Source organism: Zingiber officinale, chromosome 9A (genome assembly GCF_018446385.1).
Source record: "Zingiber officinale cultivar Zhangliang chromosome 9A, Zo_v1.1, whole genome shotgun sequence".
NCBI classification, from domain to species: domain Eukaryota; kingdom Viridiplantae; phylum Streptophyta; class Magnoliopsida; order Zingiberales; family Zingiberaceae; genus Zingiber; species Zingiber officinale.
This window is the reverse complement of record NC_056002.1, coordinates 28,552,023-28,575,500: the sequence shown is the minus strand read 5'-3', so window position 1 is coordinate 28,575,500 and position 23,478 is coordinate 28,552,023. Positions and strand designations below refer to the sequence as shown.

Below are 23,478 nucleotides of genomic sequence, written 5' to 3'. Positions count from 1 at the left end.
GCGCTGTCGCCTGACGCTTAAGCATGGACGGCCGGTTTATTGGCACCTTCATCCCCGGCGACGACAACGGCGACGTCGTCAACAAGTACCTCAACCTCCCTGACTCTGATTGGTGCTCTCTCCCGCCGCCGCCGCCGCAGGTGGCTCCGCTAACGCCTCTGCCGCCGTCCCCCGTCGACGACTTCGACATGGCCATCCTAGACAGCATAGACACCAATCTGTTCTGGGAAATCGACGCCGGGGCCACCCTGACTCTGCCGGCGCCACCACAAGCAGAAGAGCGCGGGAAGGCGGAGCAAATGGCTTTGGCGCCTTTCTGGATTCCGGTGAAGGACTTGGATTGCAGCGGCTGCCTCGTCATGAGAGAACTGATTCACAGCGACGGTCTTATTCATGTCGTTTTATCTCCTTCTTAATCGGAAACCGATCAAATACTGAATCGATCGCGACTCTTCTGGCGCAGGAGGAAAAACCACGAAGCTTTCGCTCCACGGAGGCCTTGGCTTCTTCTACCACGCGGTTCTTCATGTTTACCACGACGACGGCGACGGATACAGCCTACTCATGGAACCATCTTCTTACCTAGAGTAACGAAATTCTTCTGCGATTCCTTTAAATTTTAACATCTCCCTATCTCTTTCCTCGTCTTTTTTACGATTCCAAACACGCGAATAAAAATTTAAATGTTAATTGATCCATTGGATTACTTGATGGAGAACGTACAGCTTGAGTACCCAATCACTGGAATGGGTGAAGCAGTTCTTAGTTAACTATGACATAGAACGATTGCGTGAAAGCTGTGTGATGCTGCAGGACTCGCTCTCAGAATTCTGCGACGCCCTGTGTGTGAGACTGAGCGACGCGAGGAGTGCCGGCGGCATGAGCCGACCGCCGTGCACGGCGGACGTCCAGCGTGAGTTAGTTTTTGGCATCGCTTTTTTCCTTGTTTGTGGGTTTAGTTTCAACGCTCGGTTCTGCGTTCAAACACAGAGGCTGCGCTGAGAACGTCGCCGCCAGGCACCGGCAGCTCCGGCACGAGAAGGCCCGACCTGGACATCGCCACGCAGGTAGGAGCGCGCAGTTGGGTTGGTTCGTAGTAGCTTCGATTTTGAGTTTGTATTGCTGTGTGATCCGGCAGAGGGAGAGGACGAGGAGGCTGGATTTGAAGGAGGTGGCCAACTACGTCCACCTTCCGATAACAGAGGCGGCCAAGGAGCTTCGGATTTGCCCTACGGCCCTCAAGAAAGTCTGCCGGCGGCACGGCTTGTCTCGCTGGCCTTTCCGCAAGGTCTCTCTCTCTCTCTCTCTCTCTCTCTCTCTCCTTTAGCAACTCTGTCTACGATAGACATGCCCCCACGGGCGGGATCAGCTGGTTATGACATGGTATTCTTGCATCATGAGTCGGGAGGTCGAAGGTCTGCGGCAGCAATTGCGATAACATCAATATCTGTCCATGCTAAACCCGTATTCACCGTGATTTACTCCCTCTCATACTTGTGGGGCCGGGGTGAGGGGGCCGCTGGGTTGGCGGTTCCAACCTTTTGCATCATGTCTACGATAGACATGGAAATTGCACAGAGTTTGATTGAGGAAGAAGATCAGTATGACCAGTTTGATGGCGATGGTGTTCAGGTGAGGAGCCTGGAAAGGGAGATCTTGAATTTGCAGAAAGAGCTGCGGCCTGGAACTGCAGCAGAAGCGGAGAACATTCAAGCGAAGATCGATCGGCTTGAGGACGAGAAAGCTAGAATTTGTGGTGGATGAAGATTTTACTCCGGAGATTGTTCATAGAAAACTAACTGTTGGTTGTATAGTCTTTTGGAAAGTCTATCTAAACATATACAAGAAGAAGTGTTGATACTAAAAACACTTTTCTTTTGAAAATAAAAAATAATAAAAAAATTAATTATGATATTAGTGAATTATTTTTAAAATATAGATGTAATAACTTAATGTTCTTGATATGTTGTTTGTATTACTATGATTCAGATTCTAAATTATAGATATGTTAATTTTGTGAAATTTTAAATGAAAATTATTAAAACATGAAATTTTTTAATGGACACAAAAAATAAATATATTCTGAATGAAATATATTTAATTTGTTGACAAAAGAATGCATTGGCTAGCCTTAGCATGACCTTCAATATTGTCTTACTTCTGTAGATCTTTAAGGCGGCTTCGATCTCAATAAACAAACTTGTATCCATGAGAAAAAAACATTTCAGAACATGTAAAATAACAAACAATACCCTTATAATCCAAGATCTATGTGAATAACCGACTAACTAGGATAAGAGCAAGAGCACAATAGAGAAACTATCCATACGGTAGTGAATTTCTACTTTAAAGCTTCTGGTGCAGCCAGACTCATGAGCACATTGCAGTAACTTACCCTTGTTTATCTACTTTATATTCTTTGAGAAATGGATTGTTCGCCAATATTTAATGACAAGAATTACAAGTATGATGCCTGTCACAGATAAATTCCATCCCCTAAGACTTATTTCATGCAAACAAATGTGTCGATATTGAGTTTTTGGAAAGCTGATAACCATAGCCACAACTTCCACATCTTCTGGACATGCTCAAAAAACTAGCTAAACCGACCGGATAAACAGCACGACGAGAGGGCTGTCGGTCCCATTTAAATACAGAATTGCTGCGGCATCTTTGATGTTTGGTTTGCATGCTAGACTGGAGCTGGTCTATAGCATTTAAGATCACCCTGCTGCCTCATCTGCAAGCACATGTTACATATGATGGTCTCACTTAAAGTCGCCAATCACGGTGTATAGATGTAGAGATACGCATTAGAAAAATATTGCGAAAGTAGCAAATTAGAATTTTATTGACTTCTGGTGGAGGCAGATGTACGAGTACAGGGAGATTTCTCTGCTTGGGAAGATCTAACGAAGCAACTTACCTTTGTCTTCACCTACTTTGCAGCTGATGTTGCATTCTTTGATCTCTGGAACATACTGATCTAAGAACAACTGGATTGCTCTCCAATATCGATCACCGCCAGAGTACCATGTATCCATGTGCATGCCATTGGGAAAATCCACAAATCTGCAATCCCGGTTATTTTCTATAGCTTTAGAGCGCAGCATCTGCATGTGTGAAGGGGGGACTAACTCATCTCGCAAACCAGATAGAAATAGAATAGGTTGTTCAATCTGCATGACAAAATAGCACTGTAATGAACTTCATCCATAGCTACTAGCTTAACAAGAATACAGATCATAAAAATCAAGATTCTAAAATTCGCTAGGCGCTAGTTGGACGGCAGACGAGCGCCTAGCGCTTAGCACCTAGGCGGAGACTAGGCGCCGCTAGACGGATTCTTCAATATCCTTTGATTTATGTGAATTGTGGACAATGTAATATACAAATCTAAATGTTGTCTTAAACAATTTTATAGCAATGGAGATCTAACTATGTATGCAGAAAAAAATACAAACTTTCCAATACCAAAAAAATGAAAAACACGAAAAGAAAACTAACAGTTTTGTGCAAGGAAAATATAATAGACCCAGTAAATACGAGCAAAAGAAACAATTGAATAGTAGAACATATATAGTAGAACATGCAGTAAGTCATCATAATCATGTAGTAAACAGTAGAACATATATCCAACTCGAATTTTAAAACCTTGCTATAAGTTAAAGAACTCTTACCAAAGGAGCAAATATTTTCAAACAAAGTGTCACACCATTCCAAAAACTTGTACTCATCAGTGCAAAGTAAGCCAATTTTTCTTTGTTTTTTTTTTACCATTTACATTTCTCCCACATATCACTTGTAAATATGACCCTTAAACTAATTTTTTTTTTCAATCAAACTTTGCAATGTGAGGAAATTTGATGCAAACCTAGTAACTCCTGGTCGGACTATGTCTCTCTTCTTCGTGAAACTTCTCATCAATGACAGTCTTATGGTGAGCATAGAGGAAAATGTTAAAAGACTTGGATTGCTCAATAACCTTTTTATATCGTGGAAGTTTGTCAATACTTTCAAGCATGAGATTACCAGTTGCACATAAACTCCAAAAGATCTCAGGTCACTTTTCTCTCGTCAATTTAACTACAGTCATATTGTTGGTGGCATTGTCTGTTACAATCTGAATAATATTATGAGCTCCTACTTGTTCAACACACTTGTTAACATACTCAAAAATAAGTTCAGCTATATGCGCCTTGTCTGAAGACTCCTAGACTCTAAAAATATAGTACCCTCCTTGCATTAACACACAAATTTAAGATGCTTCTTCTTTTTCTATCACTCCATGCATCTATCATGATCGAACATCCATTTTTGCTCATTCTTCTTCATGTTTCTTCAGCAATTATTTTGTTCTTTCAACTTCGGCTTTCAACTGTGACTCCCTAAGTTGATATTAAGTTGGAGACTTGAATCCTGATCCGACCCACTGCCTCCATTAGTTGCTTGAAGCTATCATTATCAACAACATTGAATGGGATTCCATTTTCATAAACTCATCTCCCAATATATTCTTGAGCTTATTCAGTTCTCTCTTTGAAAAAAGTCTCATTTATATTTTTTTGGCGAAGCACTTTACTCCCACTTGAACTTACATTTTCTGGAGCAATTACTAATGCATATCTATCCATAGGGCTAAGTGGAAGAGGTTTTTTAATTCCATCCATCCCTTCAATTTCAAGACCTTCTTCGTCTAGAGAAATAGTCACCTCTGCTCTACAACTTTGTTCTTCCATTATGCTGTTCTTCTTTCTATTCCGCCCTTCTAAAATAGTCTATTTGCACTTAATTGTCTTCTTGAGATATTTTTCGACAACCAGATACATTTTCAGGTATATTTCAAATGTGCTCCTTGATCCTATACACTCCCCCCGACATTGTTTTTCCACACAACTTGTATTTAACTTTATCGTGGTTCTTAGGATCAATCGACATCCCAAACTCCCATCCAATATCATTTGACTTTCTCTTAAGAATCTCAGATTTAAGTTGAGTGACAGATTCGGTTAAAGATGGATTGTTTACCATTATGATAATCTGGAAAACAGTATATATAAAATATTAAAATATAATTATACGATACAAAATATAGCATTAACAAGTCTGAGAATATTTTTTTATATATCTTAATCTAATTAATAAAATTTATTAGATATTTAAAAATTAAATTTTAAATATATTTTTAATATTTATTTAAAAAATATATTTTTAATATATTTTTTATATTTATTTAAAAAAATAAATTTTAAATATATTTAATTAGGATAATTTAATTAGGCTTTATAAAACCCTATTATTGAAATTATCCAAGTTAGGAGTTGTTTTATTTTATTAAATCTTAAAAATAATTAAACACAGTATCTAAAATCGTGATTCGCTACAAAACAACGCAACGCCACCACCGGACGCCTCGCAGGAGGTGCCTGGCACCACCGAAAGCGTCGTTGAACACGTCCGACGCATCCGGTGAAGTCCTGCATTGCTTCCAGCGGCACCGAAAGGGTCGCAGAAAGCGTCCGGCGTCACCAAAAGCATCGCAAGATGTCACCGGACACATCCTGCAACCCTTCCAGTGGCTGCGGATGCTTCCAGCGACTGCGAACGCATTCAGCGTCGTCGGAGATGTGTCGCGACAACGACTCATCAAAAGAAACAAAAAAAATTAATAGAAACAAAAAAGAGTAAAAACTTACCGGAAGCGACGAAGCCCGAAGCCACGGTGATGAGATGATGAGAGAAGACAAAGAGGTTTACGCAAACGAGCAAACGAATAAATTAGGATTTTAGATTTACAAACAGATTAAAAGCCCAAAATATCATCGCGGCGCCCAGCAGCAATGTTGAGGCCCGCCGAAGCCCGCCAAGGACCGCCTAGGTCACCCCCCTGTTAGGTTGCCGGCCCGGCCTGCTACCGCATAGCGGATAGGCGGCCGCCTAGGACATTTTTTCGAACACTGAAAAATGAAACTAGAATTTTAAAAAAATGTTTATATATCAAGTGTGGCATGCTAATGCAGGGATAGTATCCTTGAAGACTTCTAAATAGTCCCACAGCATGACGATGATGAAGTTTAAACATCAAAAGTAAACATTTTCTAGAGTGATGGTAATCAATGTGGAGACTTTTAGATCAGTACCATATTCCCTCTTGAGATTAGATGGTTAACGTGACAGAGGTTTCTAATATGATTTAGATGTGTTATAGTACTGGAGGCTGACAATAATTACTTGATTGGACTTTAGGCCTTTCGATGGATATCATTGTTTTGACTATGAAGTTTATGTTGATGGCCAGAGTTATAGCAAACACATGAGATCGTTCAGAGGGTACACTACTTTCCTAAAACACAAATCCATGGAACCGAACCTTTGAAAAGCATATAGAGAAGACACGCCATGGAACTGCTGCATAGTTCATAATGCAAATATTATATGTGATTATATGCATAATAACTTATATTCATAAATATATGATCTAAGTAAGATTATTGAGAGCTTAACATAGATTATAAATAAAAATAATTTACCCCTATCATGAATAGAAAAAAGAAAATGCACATAGAAATGATATCCTTACAGTTGATAACAGACTTGTACTGAATATGCAAACAAACTTATACCTATACATGTTCCAATTGAATATGTAAATCACATTGATTTCATCACATATAAATACATTTTTGGCTAACCATGAAAAGTCGTACTCAAACTAGCACATTAGAAATTTGATATGGTATAGGTACAAAATATGGAAACATATTATTTCTCGACTTTGTCATCACTTCTCTTTACTTACTGCTAATGCTCCAGTACATCTCTTCCCTCCCTCTCTTATGTTGTTCTCTTATGTGTTTTATCTCCTCCCTGTGACCTGTAGAAATCAAAGGATAAGTCATCCAAAGAGAACCTCCCCGTCTTGACCAATATCATTGATTGGTGCATCTCCTCTTCTCCTCCCTCTCTTTTAGTATTTTTTTTTTTTTGTGGTCACCAGACGTAATCAAAGGATGAGTGGAGAATCTTCCTAGCATTGTCAGATCTATCGTAGAGGCAGACACAGACCATCTTGGTTAGTACCACCAAAATCAAGACGGCATAGGCAGCTTAGTGGCATTTACTTATGATGATACAGTAACAATTGTTCAAAGCAAAACCTAAAATCTCGCATCTTAGAAACCATGAGTTAGGCCTTTATATAGGAAAGAAGATATGAACCAAAAGATAAAAAATACCCCTATAATTATTCTAACATTCCCCCTCAAGCTTGAGAATATAGATCATATGCACCAAGCTTGTTACATATGTAGTCAATTCGGAGACCTCTAAGTGACTTAGTGAATATATCTGCTAGCTGATCATATGAGTTGACAAAGCTAGTAGATATTTCTCCAGATATGACTCTCTCTAACAGAGTGACAGTCAACTTCAATATGCTTTGTCCTCTCATGGAAGACTGGATTTGAGGCAATATGCATAACGGCCTGGTTGTCACATATGAGTGACATTTGTATAACCTCTCCAAACCTTAGTTCCTGAAGCAACTGTTTTAACCATATAAGTTCTTGACTGGCAATAGTCATAGCTCGATATTCTGCTTCTGCACTGGATCTTGCCACAACATTCTATTTTTTGTTTTTCCAAGAAACAAGGTTACCTCCGACGAATATACAAAATCCAGAAGTAGATCTTCTATCAGAGGGAGATCCTGCCCAATCTGCATCAGAATACCCCACGACTTGAGTATGTCCTTTGTCTTCGTATAGAAGACTCTTTCCTGGTGCACCCCTGATATATCGAATAATACGAGTCACGGCATCCCAATGTTCTTTGCACGGAGAGCTAAGAAACTGACTTACTACACTTACTGCAAATGAGATATTCGGACGAGTGACAGTAAGGTAGCTTAGTTTCCCTACCAATCACCTGTACCTTTCAGGATCTGAAAGAGGCTCCCCCTGATTTGGCAGGAGCTTGACATTAAGATCCATGGGATTGTCGACTGTCTTTGAGTTTAACATTCCTGTTTCTTCCAGAATATCCATTGCATACTTCCTTTGGGATATAATGATCCCATCTTTAGACTGTGTCACTTCTATCCCTAAGAAATATTTGAGTTTGCCGAGATCCTTTGTTTGAAAATGTTTGAAAAGATGTTGTTTTACTTGTGAAATCTCAAGATGATCATTACTGTGATGACAATATCATCAACATAAATCACTACATAGATGCAACCAGTAGATGAGTGGCGATAAAATACAGAATGATCAGCCTCGCTTCGAGTCATGTCAAACTGTTGAATTACGGTACTAAATCTACTGAACCATGCTCTGGGTGACTGCTTGAGACCATATAAAGATTTTCGCAAGCGACATACAAGATCAGAAGACTCCCCCTGAGCAACAAAACACGGAGGTTGCTCCATGTAAACTTCCTCGAGCAGGTCACCATGTAAGAATGCATTTTTGATGTCCAATTGATGAAGGGGCCAATGGCGAATTGCAGCAATAGACAGGAAAAGACGCACAGAAGACATCTTGGCAACAGGAGAAAAGGTGTCTCCATAATCCAATTCAAATACCTGAGTATAGCCTTTAGCAACAAGACGAGCCTTAAGCCGATCAACCGTGCCATCTACACCAACTTTCACCGTAAACACCCATCGACAACCAACCACTGACTTCCCAGGAGGTAGAGGAATGAGGTCCCAAGTCTCACTGCTCTGTAAGGCACTCATTTCATCAAGCATAGCCTGTTTCCATCCTGGATGGGCAAAGGCATCACCTGCAGTCTTTGGAAGAGAAACAGACAATAATAATAGGATGGAGAAAGACGATGATAGCTCAAAGAAACATAGTGAGGAGAAGGATTACGAGTGGAACGCATACCCTTCCGAAGTGCAATAGGAACATCAGAGTCAGGAGATGGGATCGGAGGAAACGGCGAAGGACTTGGCTCCAAAGATGTGTCCACGGCAATGTCAGTGTTGGTCGGCGGCAAAGCAGAACGAGGACGACGCTGATAAACCTGCAAAGGAGGAGACGAGGCTGGAGATGATAGAGGCGCCTCCGAAGGACAAAAGATAGTTACTAGTGCAGGTGGAGAGTGAGAAACCTCGGCCTGTGAAGCGGAGGGACCAAAAAAAGAAACTGACTCAATGTGACATCAGCAAAGATGAAGTACCGACGAAGAGTAGGGGAATAACACTTGTTCCCTTTCTGAGACCGTGGGTACCCAAGAAAGGCACACTTATGAGACCGGGGAGAGAGTTTGTCAATGCCGAGATCAAGAGCATGAGCAAAACATATAGAACCAAAGACCCGAGGTGGTAGAGGATGAAGAGGCTGATGCGGATAAAGTACCCGATGAGGTATTTTACCCTGGAGAGTGGATGAAGGCATGCGATTGATGAGATAGCAGGCAGTAAGTACGGCATCACCCCAAAACTGATGTGGGGCATGAGAATGGAGAAGAAGAGTCCGAGTGATCTCAAGGAGATGACGATTCTTGCGTTCTACAACCTCATTCTGTTAAGGGGTATGAGGGCAAGACGTGCGATGCAACACACCATGAGATGTCAAGAAGGTACGAAATTGAGTAGCTAAATACTCGCATGCATTATCACTTTGCAAAGTTCGAAGGGAAGTACCAAATTGTGTTTTTATTTCTAGAAAAAAGGATTCAAAAATAGAAAACAATTCTGAACGATCCTTCATTAGATATAACCATGTACAACGGGAAAAATCGTCTATAAAAGTAACAAAATACCTTGACCCCATTATAGAAGAAACACGACTCGGACCCCAAACATCAAAATGAACCAAAGCAAAAGGAGACATAGCCCGATTCTCAATACGAGGAAAAAAAGAACTACGAACATGCTTACCTAATTGATAGGACTCACAAGATAAAGACTCTAAGTGAGAAAGACTAGGATGTAACTGTTTTAACTTATTAAGACCTGGATGTCCCAACTGAGCATGAATAAGTAGTGGAGATGTCGCCGCCGAACCAACAAAAGAGGGTTGTTGAAGCCGATATAAGCCATGAGATTCACATCCGAAGCCAATCATCCTCCCCGTACTCCGGTCCTGTAAGGAAACAGATGTATTAATAAAAGAAATGATACAATCAAGAGATCGAGTAAGTTGACTTATTGATAATAAATTAAAGGGAGCACCGGGAACATAAAGAACATTATGAATGGAAAGAGATGAAGAAGGATGAACAATGCCAATACCCTGGGATTGAGTTTGGGAACCATTGGCCATGGTGACTATTAGCAAATTACCAGAAATAGTGAGGGAGGAAAATAAGGATTTATTACCAACGATATGATCGGTGGCCCCAGAATCAAGAACCCAAGGACCCGAAGAACGAGATATGCCAGCAAAGGAAGTACCAGCGTGTGCGATGGTAGCAGTGGAACCAGAAGTCTAACGATCCTCAAACCATTTCAGAAAGTCAGTATAGGAAGGTATTGAAGTTGAATCCGGCGTTAACTGTGAAGTGGCAGCTGAAGAAGCAACAGAACTCTGAACGATCTGAGTAGCACGAGGAGGACGACCATGTAGACTCCAGCACTTATCAATCGTGTGTCCCGGTCGGTGGCAGTGATCACACCAAGGACGTCCTTTGCCACCTTTGTGAGATGGAGGTCCTTTGTGTTAAGAGACCAAAGATAACGAGTTGACAGGAACAGAAGAAGGCATCGTCAAGACTTTGGCCGGGACACGGAGAAGAGTCGCCCAGGTATTGTCCATGGTAGCTTCTATGGGGTTGCCCAGGATCTGGTCACGGACATGTGAATAATTTATGGGCAAACCATATAAAGCCAGAGACAAAAAATTTCTTCCGATTTTCAAGCTCTTCAACAGGATTGGCCGCAAGTGGGAGCAGTTCATTGAAGTCACAAAGAAGGCTAGAGACTGAGCCCAGATAAATTGACATTGAATCCTTAATCTGATGGGCGCTGAGGATGGTCATGAGATCTTCACAAACTTGATAGAGTCGCCTAGAGGTGTTTGTAAAGAGTTGTTGAGCTTGTGTCCAAACAGCTTTGCAGGTTTTGTGAGTACGAAAGACATTCCTAAGAGATGGATGGACGGTGGCTCGGATAATACAACACAATTGAGCGTCAACCTTCTTCCACAGAGGACGATCAACAACTTGAACATCTTCTTCAGTTTGAGTGAGATGTGTCTCATAACCCTGTTCAACAAGTCAAAGCTCAATGTGAGATGCCCAAGAGATATAATTTTTACCATCCAACTGCTCGGAAGAAAGAGGTGCAGTGATATGGTTGGTAAAAATTGAGGTATCTGGCTTTGGGGCGCCAGATGTAGCCATGAATAGAACTGTGAACCGGACTGCTGGAATAGATTTATTGTTGGCTGCTAGTGACAGAAGCAACAGCGGCAGAGGCGAAGGATATCTGTCTCGATGTTTTCCACAACAACTCCTTGAAGGATGCTCTTGCTCGATTTTTCTTTTTTTAGCCAGAAGAATTGGATGGCAACAATAAATATAGCTGCAGCAATTGTAAGAAACTCTCAGTAGCAAAGAAGCAGATGTTCATACATCAAGCACCAAATGTTCTAGTCATCCAACTCAAGATTTTGCAACAACGTCGAAGGATCCGCGGGAAGCTAGGGCAGAAGAACCAACAGGTGCGGCCTCGACGCCAATAGCGAGGCGGCTGCCGTCGCGGGCCTCCTGGAGGTGGGCAGCACTCCGGGCGAGGATGGAGACGCGGGCACCCTCGACAGCGGCCTAGCAGGCTAGGGCGAGGCCGATCCCGCTGGAGCCTCCGGTGTGGAAGACATGGCGACCTCGATAGGGCAGAGGAAGAAAAGAAACGAGTGGAGAAGCCGATAGTGCCGCTGGAGAACTCGCGGAAGAGAGACGCGGCGCAAACTCTCCTGGATGGGGAAGAGGCAGATGACGCGGGGAGGCAGACGGCGCGGGGATAACTCGTTTCCGACTGGGTAGGAAGATCTGCTCGAGCGACGCCAAGGAAGAAGAGCGCAGCGAACGTGAGGCGTTCGAGCACGAAAAGGACAATCGCGACGGGGAGCAGGAGGATAACGGCGCAGCAGATTCGGAGGGGAAAGAAATTAGGGTTTTAACTTGGCTCTGATACCATGTTCAAAGCAAAACCTAAAATCTCGCATCTTAGGAACCACAAGTAAGGCCTTTATATAGGAAAGAAGATATGAACCAAAAGACAAAAAAAAACCCTATAATTATTCTAACATATAATTATTCTAACAACAATATTAGTCAATGACTGGAATGCTATGATTGGATCCTGTCAACCGATACCATGGTCCTACTTAAGGAACCTCATTCTCTGAAATAGTCGGTCTATTGTATGCAGTCTTACCTACTTTGCAATAGGTTATTTCTAAGATTCAAACCCATGACCACTAGGTCACACGACAACTTTATCATTGCGTCAAGGCTCCCCTTCTACAATAAATAGAGACAAAATCCAATTTCTAAAAAGTCTCAAAAGAGTACTAATCCATAATGAATATTGGCCAAAGTTAATCGCATGAGGATAACACCAGTAGTTACAAGCTTTTTATCAAGAAGAAGAAAAGTCATCTCTAGCTAGAATCATCAAATAATCAATCTGTCTACTAGACATATATATATATGAATTTAGAGGCACCTTCCATATGATAAAACACATCAACCACATACCGGGGAAAAAAAATCCAAACTCGTCAACAGATAAGCTTCCTCTTCTGCTACATGGGTAACAAAGGTGCAAAGCATGGGAATATATTTTGTGCTCGAATCATAAAAACTGCACTGCAAGCCTTATGCACTAAGAGTCCTTAATGTTGAACTCATCCTATTGAAGCAGGAAATGAACCTGAAGCCTGGACAAGATGAATCTTCAACAAGACACGTTGATGTCGAAATTCTAACTACCAGTGAGGGTAATCTTACTAATATTTAATTTGATAGGAATACTAAAATAGGTAAGCAAATATTTATTGGAATTAAGGCATGCTTATTATTATCATCTGGATGGACAACTATTAGATTCAAGCGAACCAGACATAAAGACATGTAAGACAACTTGTTGCCCCCATGGTGTAGCCGAGTTGGTACTCAGGTGGCAGAGTTGCTTCATTGGGCAAGGGTTGATTCCCGTGGGATTCATTCCCCTAAGGATTAAATGCCCTCCCACCTAGGAGGCCGCTCGGTACATGTTTACCTCCCTTCATCTCGCTATGAGACCGGCGATGAGGGACGCTCAGGGTAAGCAAAATCACCTTTTACTTCATGAAGACAACTTGCTTTAATGGTGCTAAGTAGTCATCTCTGATAAACTTTAAGACATTTAAGAGCTGCACTACAAAATTTGGCAATCAACATTGAACTAAGTCGGCACTAGGATCCAACACCTTAAAAATTGAGAATGGATGGATTAAGATAGATTCTATGGGTTCAAACTAATTGTTGCAAATTTTCATGGCAGTTCGTTTTATTAGCAAGTAATCAGTTCATAAACTACAATAATATATGATTAATGTAGGTTGATTTTAAAGTGTTTACATATCTAAAACTGTGGATACTAGTTGAGCAATTTAACTAATGTAACTACATTGACCCACATCCGATCAAATACCAAATTGAATATCGATCTGTAGATGGGTTTTGGTAGTTGCCTCTGTGAAAAATCTACACCCTACAATCATGTTATATCCGTTAATCAAACTCTTTTGCAGCGGACTGGATGTTCTTTCCAGTTTTGATTTGCATTTAGTTTTATGACAAATAATCTTTTGGAGGCATATTCTTGATATGTAAGAGGAAAACAATAGCCATTTTGCTTGTATAATGTTAGGGGTGAAACCCAGTGAACAACCAACAAAAGGAGTTGGTATCCTGCCCCACCATACTAAAACATGAATGGATGCAGAGGGCCTCCTAGTTCACCTTACGAATCTCTTGATCCAGCTTTACAATCTTCTTCACCTGTCCCATGGGAACAATTGGCCAAGCATTACATTATTCTCTTCATTTTTCTTTCCTCCTTTATTTCACTACCCATGATGCGAGCTTCTTCCATAGTTGACATAAGGCGTTAAAGATGAAATCAATGACCACAAGGGTGGTGGGCACAAGAGATGGTGCAGAGGAGATTAAGCTGCTTGAGAGCTGAGTCAAATGCTAGTGTAGATGGCAGGGAAAATGGGAGCAAGTACAATTTTTGATAGCTAGGAGAAGTAGAAGGTATCAACATTTAGGATAAGTTTCAACGTTTCAGCCGGTATGGTATGAGATTTAGGACCTAGAAGGCACGAGATTTCAGACTATGGAAACTCCAATCAAATGCAAGATGATCTGTAAAATAGACCTTCGCTGTAGAGCTTCGGAATGCATCCAAATGGTTGTGCAATTTCTGGATCCAGACCAGCAATTTCTATCATCAGCAGGGCAGCTTGTTCTAGGTTCTGCAGTCATTCTTCTCTTGCTTTCTAACTCCTCTTTTTCAAATTATGACATGAGGAGTGAAGCAATTGATGGCATTATATAACTTGACATAATGCCAGACCCATGGGAACACAACTTTCGGTAACAACCCCTGGCCACCAAAATCACAGTGACATAACTCCAAAATCAAGCAGAGTGGTTAGCAAAACTATGTTCCCAACCCTACTTCCAAAACCGCTATGATATTAAATGTTGGTGGAACCAGATAGGGGAATGCAACTCTGCACACAACTTGACCGCTAAAACCGCTGCAACATAATGTCAAAACGCAACAGAGAGGAGCATGACTCTACACATAATCTGATTGTCATAAGTGCTGCAACGCAATGAAGGAACAAGGTAGAGGGTAGCATAACTCTGATCACAATTTAATCACTGAAATGGCTGAGGACAACCGGCCATCAAATGTGTCTCATGTGGACATGAACACAACCACTACCAAGTGATGGACATGCCAGAAATCAACACTTCTAGAAACCCCTGTGATGGTGATGCAGTAACATTTTTCTTCACACAATCAATTGTGTCTCATTCTATATTGCATCAGGAAATGATATGGTGGTGGTTTACTCCAGTCTCCATGTCGATCCTTTCCATCTCAAGGCACCATGGTGATAAATGTACTCCTGTCACTACCAAGCGATGGACATTCTAATTTGAGAATGTGGCATTCAAGCAATAATTGAAAACCATTTCTTAAGGACTTATATCAATTATTCCTGCAAGAAGGCATGCTTCTAATTCTCACATGTGGAGAACCATTTCAGCAAGTTGACAGCTAGTGATTTAAAATAATTTGTACGATCTTAAGAAATATAGCTAAGGTGTATGAAGAGAAGGGTGGAAGGTGAACATTGTACTAAATACTTGAAAGACAACTTGCAACAAAATAACTAATAAAGTCAACTAATTACCAAGAAATTAACACTGATATAAAGACAATCCAATTGAACCAATATATGATATCAACTATTCTGGCACATAAAATTTCTGAATGTATCACATGCTACAAACTTTCATAATGAAGTTTAAAGGAACAAAAATAAATCAATGAACTAGCTATGTGAAATACCCCAGTGATAGGTATACTGACCTTATCAATGATATCTATGGTGCTCCACGGTGAGCGAACAAAATAATTAAGAATCTTAGGGCCTTTAGGCCCATTGCTACCGATGAACCATTTCAGGAAAGGAAACATGATAGCAGCCATATCCAAAATGGAGGTGAATGTATTCTCTAATATGATTGCAGAAACCTGGAAATAGAAATGATAATAAAATAATGATTCAAGAACTTCAGATAACCTTCAAGAGTTGAAAATCAACAAAAGATGATTACAAAATTCCAGATCTAATCCAGAACGTGAGCTAAAAAAGAGGCATGCTAATCCAGAACTGACTTAGGACTTATGAATAATCAAAAGCCATAGGGATGTTAAATAATCAAGATTGAGAGATTGCAGAAAAGCAACAAACTAGTAAATTATAAGATTTCCTCTTTGAAAATTATATTCTTAAACCAGGGAAGAGTCTCCTTTGTTATTTCAGATAAAAATCATGCAACTGCTAGATTTAAAAAATAGTTGGACCTAGTGCGTTTTTGGATCAAAAGCAAAAGAAAAACAACTGTGTTTTGGGATCAAAAGAAAAAAAAAATCAGCACTGAATGTCAACTTAGAGAGACCTGGATGCTAAAATTCCAGGTCTAAGTCAGATACTCTGAACAAAACTTAGGGCAAATTGCCAAATAGTCTCTCCCATCTTCCACACTATCTTGTCTAAAATTACACAAGTAGAAAGAAACTAGATAATGAAATAGAGAAGGAACCTTTTCTGCCATGCCATTGATACCAACTAAGAGAAATGACATATAAGTTTAAATGTAATTGTTAAACACTAAATAGAGAAAAGAGATAGCATTCAAAAAATATTAAAAAATTAAAATTGAGAAAAAAAAAGAATAATTAGGATCGCAATTAGCATAGTACATACAGAGGGCAACAATACCTTATCGGGATTATTCCTTGCAAGCATAGCTCCAACTGCACCTCCTAAAGATCTCCCAAAGACTACTATTCTTGATGTGTCAATATCAGTTCTTTGTATTAGATGATCTAATGCTGCCTAATTATGAAAGAAAAATCTTTCTAGTCATAATTAACAGTTGTGATGGGTAGAAAGATCAACATTAAATCACAAAAGGGGGAAAATAAAAAAAATAAAAAGATCAACAAACCTGGGCATCCATTATAATGCCATGTTGTGATGGGTAACCATCACTTTCCCCATATCTGTTCAATCATGCATACATATTGGCGCAAGTATATTAGACAGGATAATGTAATGAGCTGTTTTTAGTTCCATATCAGCACAAAATTTAGGAAACCAAAAAATTGAAAAAAGGAGAAAAAAAATCTTATGGGAAAAGAATACCCTCTATAAGAAAGCATGAACACATTGCAGTGAAGCTTCTGCATCATTATCTGTACAAATTCAAGCCGGTGAGCAATATCTAAGCTGCTTAGTCAAGGCCTCTAACAAATATTTTCATCTACAATAGATGTACTGTAAGATACAGACAATTTGAGATGTTCAGGATACTGCCAGCATTTTCTTGGAAGAAAAGAACAGTTGGGCCTGTTGAACAGTAATATCAGGATATGGATAACTCTGAAGGGCCACAAATAATTGGATAACTTATGGAAAATTAATTATGAAAAATGATAAGTATAACTAGTAAAAGATTAACTAATGAAAGATAAATAAAACATCATTTCTGATAATGAAATGAATAAATTTACACATCCATATGCACCTACAGCAATACATTTTAGGCCATAATTTTTCTTTATGAGTTTGCCATACGTTATTATTATGTTTTCCTAGTTACTATAAACTGGGAAGTCAATTGCGCTGAAATGTGTCAAGTCTATGTCTATGCTTTAGAAACGTGTTTTGTCCATGGGTAATTTATTCCCTTTGATGAAAATAATGAGAGATGTTTCAGGAGGTGCTCTACTATCCAAACATTCCTCTTATGGCAACACTCAGATGACCTTGCCACTTGGCTAAACCCTAGTATCATCTGACATTTGAACCTTCTTTTCATTGTTTGTATTCAACACTCTCAAACATCTAGTTGTAGTTTCTACTTTGTTGCTCTTGCAATTGTTGGTTCCTTTGAGGATGAAGACAATTTTCTCTTGTCTAGCCCAGCTTGGAGATGCAAATAACTTATTGAACCAATAAGGTATTTTCTTTCCTCCATGCTTGGGTTTTGCCATCTCTTTGGTGTGGTACATTCTGTTAACTAGTCAATCTCATTCATACTTAAACAAGGAGTCTTCTGAGTCTGATCCTACAATAAGCATGTGGACATTTTACATCTCAACTGCATTATTTCAGATAGGATCTTCCAAATCTAATCCCTCATTAAGCAGTAAATATTTCAAACGAGCAGATGTTTCAACATATTAGCCATGCCAAGTGAAGGATTCTTTGAGTCATCCTTATACTCAGTTCAGTAGACATGTCAACATATCATCCATGAGATGGAGATTATCCAAGTTCGAACTCATGCTTAGACAAGTGAACCTTTTGAGATATCGCCCTTGCTTAAACAAGGATTCTTGAAGTTCAACCTTGCACTTAAAGGGGTGGACATTTCACTGGATGCTTCGAGCCCAACCTTGCAATTAAATGAGTGGACATTTTGACATATTGTCGGTGCTCAAACAAGGATTGTCTGAGTTTATACTTGCGTTTAGGTGGGTGAATGTTCAATGTATCACCTAATGCTCAGATGGGGAGACTTTCGATCCACACACATAGGTGCACACCTCATCCGCACTTCTAGGAGGGTCTTCCAAATCTAACATCACTCTAGAGAAAGTGGGCATTTAAAGGTTCACCCATATAGTATAAGAATCCTCTAAGTGTGATTCACACTCAAACAAGTGAATCTTTCAACATATCGTCCATGCTCAATCAAACTTCAGACTTCTATGACTCTCACCTCGTGCTCATAGGGTTGGATATTTTGACATATCACCTATACTTAGAAGGGAATTCTCCAAGCCCAACCTTGCACTCTGACAGGTGAACATTTGAACATATTGCCCATTCTGCCTTGATGTTACCTTTTCAAATGGCTAACATGGCCAGCCCCATAACATATAGGTAGAAACTAGGCCCAATCAAACCCCATCCTAGTCATACTTATGTCTAGTACTACCTTATAACACTCCTTTGTTCGTCAATTTCTTCCAATCAAACTTCTCTTCTAAATTGAAGACATAAAAAACAGTGTAATTGATAAAACATTTTCATTTGTAATATGTTTGACGTTATAAACCCATGAGTAGGTCTGCAATGCTGCATTTTTATGCTATTCCAGATGCAACTTTTCAGACATTTTTTTTTCTCAAATCAAACTGATTTCAGAAAGATAATTCAAGCAAGGGGAATCTAAAGAAATCAAGAGGCTCCTTTTAACAATGAAATTTGAAACAGTTTGCCACTGGATTCTTATGTGGAAGATGACACAAGTTTACCATGAAAATAATTAATAACGCTGATCCAAAATTGTAGAATTCAGAAGTAAAAAAGGCCGATGGGAGGACTTAATCGTGCAGGGTCCATACACTATCGACTCGAAAAAAGTCTACTTTCCTTGAGATCGCAGAAATAAGGCTGTCGGCATCTAAAAGACTAAATTAAGCTCTAGATCTACCCAAATAGCATCTTAAAACCCTAACCTTTTCCCCAAACGAAAAATATAGTTCACCATTATTTAAGGGGGCAGGAAATTCATAGGGAGATCAACATATATCTCAATAAATAAAGAGAATAATCTCTAGAATGAACAATGGGGATCAAAAAGGTTTCATATCCACCTGGCTTCCAAGGAGACTGCTTGACGAACCAGGCGTGGAGGCGAACACCATCCGAAGAACGAAAGAAAACGTCCTCGTAGTCGAGTCGAAGCCGCGCAGGCGTGATGGGGTAGGCGCGGGCGAGCCCGGGGAGAACCGGAACGTAAACCAACCGTTCCTGCAACGCTACCAGCGCCGCCATACCGACGACCACAACTCCGCCCGCACCGTACACTAGCGCCTTCAGGAACGATACCATCGCTGCCTCCGAGGAACTCCGTCGAGCAGATGGCCGGAGACAGAGGATGATGAGCTCCCGCGACCAGCCGGGCTCTGCCTTGGGAGAAAACGGAAAACAAAAAAAAAAGGAAATACGTCGCACGTGCGGTGGGGCCTGGCTATCTTTATATAGTCTCTGGCCACGTCACTGGAAAAACTGATTAAATTATACTTAAATGGTGCGGCCCCCGCATAAATGCGTGGAAGAAAAAGGAGAAAAAAATAATTAAAAAACCCCCTTAAAATTGAATTATTATCCTATTTTTTCTATTTTATTAATGCATATTAGTTCAATTTTATCCAAAATAATTTCTTCCCCGAACTTCTCTCAAAATATTTTTTAAAAAAATATATCTTATCGTTATTTAGTATATTTGATATTGGTTTCAACTGGTATTGTTAAAATGATTTTCTATTGGCCATGAAATACTACAGATTTTTTTAAAAAAATTTAGACATTTTATGTTAAATAAACGGATGTGCTTAAGTTGCTTTTTCACAAATACTTAACTATCTATACTTGGTTTTATGGCAACAAAATAAGCTTCTTAAGTATCCTCATGAGAAGAAATCTAGATACACGATCACTGATGTGCAACCTCATCTTATATTTTATGTCAGAGGGAGAATATAAGAACATACAAAATTAAATAAGATTAAAAAACACATTTAGAGTAATATAAACCTATATTAAATAATAAATATCTTAATTAGACAATGTGACAGTATAACAAACACATATTAACAAAAAAATAAGATTAAAAAAAATTATTTAACAATAATAAAATAAAATAAAATTTATTTAAATATAAATAAAAATTGAATCTAATAATATAGGAACAGGAGCATCCATATAAGGGACTCCAGATAAAATTTAGTTGTTAAATTGATATGTCCAAATTCATTACAAGCTCAAAACTAATTATGCATCCAAATGAAGATCGATCAGATATAGGTAAAAATGGCCGCAATGAAGAACATAATGAACACACATTTGTATAGATCAAATTTATCCACCAATCCAATCATGCCGTGAGAGATCGAGGAAAACTGGCATGTACATTAATTCACGATGACATCTTCAACGTCAAACTGATGTCCAGAATGATCAACTGGTGCAAAAGGACGTTTGTATACATATTTTGGTGGGTAGAAACCCTCGAACATCAATGCTCAGGCTTTTTGAACATCAGTCTTGCTCAGAAACATTAGCAAAACACCTTTTCTTTTTCTGACTGCTGTTTGTGTTTACCTCTAAAAGTTGCTGGAATGCAGCCCAAATGAATCATGAGCCACAAAAGCAAGTCATGAGAACTGGCCGATCGTATGATTAGGCCTAACTGATAAATAATAACTTACTCACCTAAGCTTTGTACAAGGCTTCTAAGTCATTTTGTTAAGATGAAAGAGCAAATTTCTAATTATAATTTCAACACAAACTTTGCAACAAATTTAATCAAAAATCTCAAATTCCATGTTCTCAAAGGTGTTGAGAAAGAAAAGCGGCACAAACAGAGCAAGCCGAGTCATAAGCAGAGGCATCGGCCTTCAGAGTCAGAGGTTCTCAACAAAAAATTAGACACCTGAAACATTTGTGCCATAAAAATTTACAATAGAGATATATTCGAGGAGAATAAAATTAAGAAACATTAATGTGTCGGATTTTAGAGGCAAAAATATATCATCAATGAATTTTTACACAGATATTGCTTGTTACAAGATCTGAGACATCCGAATTACTAGTTTCCACTCGACAAATCGAGGTGCCTTCCAACTTCGCTTTCTCATCTTCTGGAACCTATACAATTACTTGGCATTAGAAAACGTTATTCAATTTAGGTTTGTCTTCACTTCTTGTCACAAGGAATGAGAGTTACAGTTCAACATATTGCGGTTTAGAAATTAACATATCACAAGTGACAAGGAACGAGAATGGTAAAACGAACTTGTGGAATTACTGGAAATAACAAAATAAAAGAAATAACACTAATATATGAGAGTAATTAAGTCGTCTAATGGTTGATAAAATTTTTTTAAAAAAAGTTTCATGGACTTTTTTTTTTTTAAGTTTGCAACCGGTATCCAAGTTAAGCCAATTAATCCTCTGGGTAACCGGTCCAACCCTACGGAAGTTTTCCACCAGCCATTAAGGTAAATCGAGAAGCGACGGCCCATAAGCTCAACATTCTTATATCATCCGTCCATTAAACGAAATTCATCCATTCACTGAAGCTAGGACTCGATCCTTAGATGCCGAGAAAACTGAGAAAGTGCCCTACCACTGCACCATTACTCTAGGGGCAACATGGGCATCTTTAAATATAGTTAGAAGAGCGAAATATATTAAAATAGAACCTGCAGGATAAAGGGAAGCAAAGAAAAGATTACTTAACATAATAAACAATAATTTCTGTAATTATAACATTACTAGTTAATTTCATTAATTTGAATATTCCTAGCCGTATAAAACTCAATAGAGGGACAAGTATGGTTAGATGAAGATGAAGACGACATAGAAAGTATTTGAAGTTCTTGAAACATGCAGATACTCCTAAATCTAAATGTGAAAATGATAAACGAAATAACAAGCAAAAGAAGCATATATTACCTGCAAATATTATTTCTCACCCTCGAACAATTGTTAACTAATCTTGAAAGCTTTCTCGGAGCATATAAGCTTAATAGATGAGCATCATACACAGGCACATATGATACATACAAATAAGTTATTTACGATGATCTGTATTTCTGATGTCATCCTCAAGAGCAAGAGCCAGCATTTCTGTACAGAACTGATCGTTTGGATCAAGCCAGAGAGCCTGTTGAATGAAACATATAGATCTTGTGATCGTGCACCATGCAAAAACCAACAGAATAAAAGAATGCAGTAGACAAAATTCATAAAATCATCAAGTGACTATGAGATAGAGAGAAAAAAATTCTACCCTTCTTTTCAAAGAAAAAGGGGAACTCTTTGTGTACCCCTTTCCTTATTCCCCACTTTCACCCTCCCTCCTATTCACTATAAAGAAAGATAGCCCTTATCGCAAGAGATTTTAGTCATCTAAAAATCTATCAAGCCTCTAGATCACTATTGTACCACTGTACAAAGTGTATATTAACATTTCCCGACAAATAACACAGAAATGGATAGGTATCAACTATCAATCAGTTTTTAGTAACTAAAGTAACAAGTTAAAATAGACAAAAATATCCTCAAGATCGTGCATTATGCTAACGTACAGGAATTGGAAAGACTAATAAAAGTTGAATTTAGAATACTGATAAATCAAGTAAATGAAGACCGTCAATTTGAATTACTATGTGAACTCACTTTGTGGTAGTAGGTTATTGCGGCATCATAATTGTCCTGTGCAAAGTAAAACAAATAGTCAGAAACATGCATATATTAGGCAATTGAACCAATAGAGTATTTACTGTGGCTAAGATTTTTAATATACAAGCATCTAATTGATGAATACTAAAAAATTTATTGGCTGCAGGAAACTAAGTTTCATCATTTACTTATTGTCAATCTGTATGAAGATAGCACTAATCTTCCAAGCATAGTTATTTATGGTGTGAGGTATCCAAAAATGTATAGGTGATGTGGGCCTGAGGTGCTAGGTGCAAGGTGAGGCGCACGTCTTATTGAAATAAGACGTTTTGGGTATAAAATTTTATAATTCAAACATATATAGGGAATTTCTATCAACACATTTCACTAACAAAATTTAAATATTTCGCAAATTATTAAACAATAATATAAATAAAAAATTTGCTAACATTCAAATATTGAAATAGTTTAT

General features: G+C 39.0%; 2 protein-coding genes across 3 annotated transcripts in view; both read right to left on the bottom strand.

The window, feature by feature from the left end:
- Positions 1-2,381: 2,381 nt before the first annotated feature.
- On the bottom strand, positions 2,382-19,766 carry LOC122021588 (alpha/beta hydrolase domain-containing protein WAV2-like). The gene is made up of 8 exons (XM_042579712.1): positions 19,412-19,766; positions 17,118-17,153; positions 16,950-17,028; positions 16,753-16,807; positions 16,524-16,640; positions 15,608-15,772; positions 2,927-3,179; positions 2,382-2,740 (listed from the first exon to the last, which is right to left on the bottom strand). The coding sequence occupies exons 1-8, from the start codon at positions 19,647-19,649 to the stop codon at positions 2,724-2,726; spliced, it is 960 nt and encodes a 319-aa protein (XP_042435646.1). The 5' UTR covers positions 19,650-19,766; the 3' UTR covers positions 2,382-2,723.
- A 1,467-nt stretch (positions 19,767-21,233) lies between these two features.
- The window catches only part of LOC122021319 (anaphase-promoting complex subunit 6-like), a 36,229-nt gene continuing 33,984 nt past the window's right edge, over positions 21,234-23,478 (bottom strand). The window contains exons 15-17 of one of the 2 annotated variants that reach the window (XM_042579435.1): positions 23,004-23,039; positions 22,278-22,488; positions 21,234-21,467 (exon numbers count right to left, since the gene is read on the bottom strand). In XM_042579435.1, coding sequence (XP_042435369.1) covers positions 22,396-22,488; positions 23,004-23,039 — 129 coding nt within the window. In that variant the 3' untranslated portion in view covers positions 21,234-21,467; positions 22,278-22,395. Of the gene's footprint in view, positions 21,468-22,277; positions 22,489-23,003; positions 23,040-23,478 lie in introns of those variants that run through there. The other variant, XM_042579436.1, reaches the window with a different exon arrangement.